Genomic DNA, 1259 nt, shown 5'->3' on the forward strand with positions numbered 1-1259 from the left:
TATAATGTGTCTAAAACAACACTTATTAGGCACATGACTAAACATAAAAATTTAGAAGGCACAAGTTTTTACAATTGAAGAAGAAAATAGTTTGAAAGATTATTTAATAACAGCAGCACGCTTTCACTATGGCTTGACAAGAATGGAGGTTCGTTGTTTTGCTTACCAATTCGCTCTTGCAAATGATAAAAAGTTTCCATCATCATGGGAGTAAAATGAGAAAGCCGGTAAAGGATGGCTAAGATATTTCCCAAGGCGTTACACAGTAGAATTATCACTTCCAAAAAACCAGAGCCTACAAGCCTAGCAAGATCCAGCTCGTTTAATAAAGCCAATGTCAGCTCATTTTTTACAAATTACAAGAAAGCTCTGTCTCGAAATAAATTTTCTCCACACAAAATTTGGAACTGTGATGAATCTGGTTTTACAACCGTCCATGTCCCTCCTAAAATAATTGGTCCAAAAGGCATAAAACATTTTGGACAGATAACAAGTGGAGAAAGAGGACAGAATATTACTGTAATTGCGGCAGTAAATGCCTCTGGTACTCATATTCCATCTATGATGGTGTTTCCTAGAGTACATTTCAAATCCCATATGTTGAAAGAAGCTCCTGTAGGCACAGTTGGAGGTGCCAATTCATCTGGCTGGTCTAATGAGTCACTTTTTTTGCAGTTGCTGAAGCATTTTAAATGTCATGTACAACCATCTATTGAAGGCCCAGTTATTTTACTTCTTGACAACCATGATAGTCACGTTAATATACCAGTGATTCAGTTTTGTCCAAAAAATAGCATAACATTGGTTACTTTCCATCCTGACACAAGCCACAAGCTTCAGCCTCTCGATAGAACTGTCTTTGGGCCATTGAAAACGTATTACAATACAGCTTGTAGTGAATGGGTGCTTATGCATCCAGGGCAGCCTGTAAGTATCTACGACGTTGCAGAGTTAATAGGGAAAGCATTTCCAAAAGCTTTTTGTCCATCGAATATTCTTAAACGATTTTAATTATCGGGGCTTTATCCCCTTAATGAAGACATATTCCAAGAACACGAATTTCTCACCTCTTATGTTTCGGATCGTCCACTAGAAAACAACAACAATGGTGTTAATGCTCAATCTGAAAGTACCTGAAAGGACTTTGATGTTTAATCTAAAACTTCAAATGGTTCATGTGATATTGTAGTCTGTTCAAGTGTTGCTTTAGCTAATCAGACCGAAAACTGTTGTAGTATTCTTCTTCTTCTTCACGTGCC

General features: G+C 37.3%; 1 protein-coding gene across 1 annotated transcript; it reads left to right on the top strand.

Moving 5' to 3' along the window:
- The first annotated feature begins 234 nt into the window (after positions 1-234).
- Positions 235-1011, top strand: LOC140438921 (uncharacterized). The gene has a single exon (XM_072528555.1). The coding sequence runs from the start codon at positions 235-237 to the stop codon at positions 1009-1011; it is 777 nt and encodes a 258-aa protein (XP_072384656.1).
- The last annotated feature ends 248 nt before the right edge of the window (positions 1012-1259 follow it).

This window comes from Diabrotica undecimpunctata, chromosome 4 (assembly GCF_040954645.1).
Source record: "Diabrotica undecimpunctata isolate CICGRU chromosome 4, icDiaUnde3, whole genome shotgun sequence".
NCBI classification, from domain to species: Eukaryota; Metazoa; Arthropoda; class Insecta; order Coleoptera; family Chrysomelidae; genus Diabrotica; species Diabrotica undecimpunctata.

Excerpts from the sequence above, each read along its gene's own strand:
- LOC140438921 (XM_072528555.1), top strand. The coding sequence starts at position 235 with ATGGCTAAGATATTTCCCAAGGCGTTACACAGTAGAATTATCACTTCC.